At 42.6% G+C, this 2649-nt stretch overlaps 1 protein-coding gene across 1 annotated transcript in view; it reads left to right on the top strand.

Annotated features, from left to right (window-relative positions):
* The first annotated feature begins 1725 nt into the window (after positions 1-1725).
* LOC118342437 (solute carrier family 45 member 4) overlaps positions 1726-2649 on the top strand; it is a 34105-nt gene continuing 33181 nt past the window's right edge. Inside the window, exon 1 of the mRNA XM_035680978.1 lies at positions 1726-2041. Coding sequence (XP_035536871.1) covers positions 1726-2041 — 316 coding nt within the window. The remainder of the gene's footprint in view (positions 2042-2649) is intronic.

The raw sequence follows: 2649 nt of genomic DNA, 5'->3' as shown, positions 1-2649 counted from the left end.
CCTTTTCACACACAAAAGCAAGGAAAAACTATGCCAAAAAATTACTTTTTTTTACAAATGCAATGAAGATGCTGCTAGTGACTCCCGGGCACAGCAAACTAGTCTTTGTACAGGTGGAGTTCAGAAATCAAGCGTCCATGAAAAACTGTGGGGAAAAAAAGGCTTTTTAAATGTGTTAGTAATAAAAAAATACAAACAATGAGAGAGAATTCGATACAGTATGCTAAATATGTCCATAAATACAGACACGTAATGGCATGAAAAACACACACAAGGCTTGGACTGGCAGCTATACTGGATGGCAGCATATTCCAAGCTTGGCAGTCTTCCTCAAGCAACACCCACAGACATTGTTTGCCCAATAGAAGCCCAATTGTCAGTTGTCCTTTTTCTAGCATCTACGTGTATCAACTCTTCAGAAAAGCAGCAATCACATCCTTGGCTGCTGTACCTTGGCTACTTCTTATTTTCTTTTTCTTGTGTCAGTTGATGCATGTTAAATAACATGTTGCTCTGCTTCCACCTCGTTTGTTCACGTTGACACACACCTGAGCTCTTGGCATGACAGGAAAAACGCAGTATTACTTTCAAACAACACATGTTTGAAAGTTAAGTTGCTGTTTCTAACTGGTGTTTTTTTTTCTCTTCCTCTCCTCCACGCTCACCTCTCCTCCTGACCAATGGGACGGCTGTGTCGTGGCTCCGTGCTTCCCCCCACCACACCTGCTGTTTTTTTTTTTTTTCCTACAGACTGATCAGCCAATCGATGGGGATTGTTCAGAGGAGAAATCCAGTGAACCTTCGCCACCTGCCCTCCTCCTCCTCTCTCCCCCTCCCGACCTCTTCATTCGCCCCACCATAACACGTCCAGTCCCCAGGCCCCTCTACCACACAAGAATGACTCTGGAACTTCCCCACGCGAATGGTCCTTTCTAAGTATGATTTTACAGCTTGTAATAACAGTAAGAAAGAGGGAAGAAAAACCTCAATGAACAAAAAAGCCATAAACATAGAAAAACAGCACACACCACCACACACACACACCCAAACACAACACAAACACACAGTAACACTACAACAGCCACCACCACCAAACATATACACAAACACACCTGACACACGCACAGAAAGAAGCTAATGCACAAACTCCCTCTTGGAATGTACCGCTCACTCTTCCTGTGAAAATTCAACTGCTTCCGTTTTTCGGGATTTTCTACAAGCCTTTGGAAAACTGATTTTTGACTCTGGGGGGAATCGAAGGAGGGTTAAAGCGTATTAAATTTGAAGCTGCAGTGTTTTTGGAGGACAACTTGTTTAGAGGACAACTGATTGCTGATTGTTTTTGCTCATTTATTTAGTGTCCATAGTCTTTTTCATTTGAGCAGTTTTGGATTAGATTATATTACCTTACATGCTAGGACACTATTAGTATTTTTTTGTCTTAACACCCTTAACTGCTGATTATTCTTTTAAAGCAGTAAATAGATGTAACTACTATATAAGCAAGCCAGCAAGTTACTACCAGTAACGGTTGCAGTTTGTAGTTTGTAGAGATTCTGATTAAGTTTCTTCCATGAAGTCACAAGTCGTTTTAAAGTAACTACAATTAACTTGATACAAATAGTTTTGTGGAAGCAGGGAAGTTGTTGTTTTAATCTCCCAGGTAAATTGTTCTCAGATCAGTCAGGGTGTTAAAGGGGCTGCGCTTGATTTCTCATCGCGTGCATGCCCTCCGCCATGCCTCCCCAGAACACAGAGGCTGACGCCATGCAGGTCGGATCTGTGGTGGGTGGGGTTAACGCCAAAAACTCCACGACATCAGGCACGGATGAGGAGAAAGGAGGAGCAGCAGGCGAGACGGATGGAACGGGAAATGGAGGAGCGGCAGGAGGAGGCCGAGCAGGCGAGGAATTGGCGAGCGAGGGATCGATCGAAGGCATCTCCGTGAAGAGATGGGTGATGCATGGGGCGGTGATGTTCGGCCGGGAGTTCTGCTACGCCATGGAGACGGCACTGGTGACACCGGTGTTGCTGCAGATAGGTGAGTAAAGAGTCAACACACACAGATTCACAGCATATATTTTGTATTTTTATGCATATTTCAATATGCAGAATATATGAACAATATACATTATTCTGTGTTTGCAAAGACACAGTGATGCACAGGTGCACTGCTGTCAGATCTTTGATCATATTGATGATTATGTTCATTATTGAATAAGATTTGGGTGTTTTTTGGTGAACTGATGAGTTGTTTAGTCTGTAGAAAATCTATAAATAGTAAAAAATGCCCATCACCACTACCTAGAGCCAAAGTTGACATCAAAGTCAAAAAAGTCTGAAAGTCAAAAAGCCAAAGATTGGTATTATTGTTCTTGTACCAGTATCTGAAACCATGTAGTTGAGTAAGAATAAACGTCTTCTTCAGAATATGAACACTGCATCCACGTTAAGAGGGATAAGCAGTGAGTAGTAGTACTGTAGTAGTGAGTTTGTTTTTTGTCCTCATGTTGTTCTGGCATTTAAAAAGACACCTTGGCAGCTAGATGTATTCCACCTCCTGTTCACCTTGTTCAGATGGACTTCCACTGGATCTGCCAGGAGATTAGATAGCTTGCACTCACAGAAATACACACACACACACCCACA

Source organism: Morone saxatilis, unplaced genomic scaffold (genome assembly GCF_004916995.1).
Source record: "Morone saxatilis isolate NCDOM2014 unplaced genomic scaffold, NCSU_SB_2.0 Contig9, whole genome shotgun sequence".
Classification (NCBI taxonomy): Eukaryota; Metazoa; Chordata; class Actinopteri; family Moronidae; genus Morone; species Morone saxatilis.
This window is presented reverse-complemented; position numbering and strand designations above follow the sequence as displayed.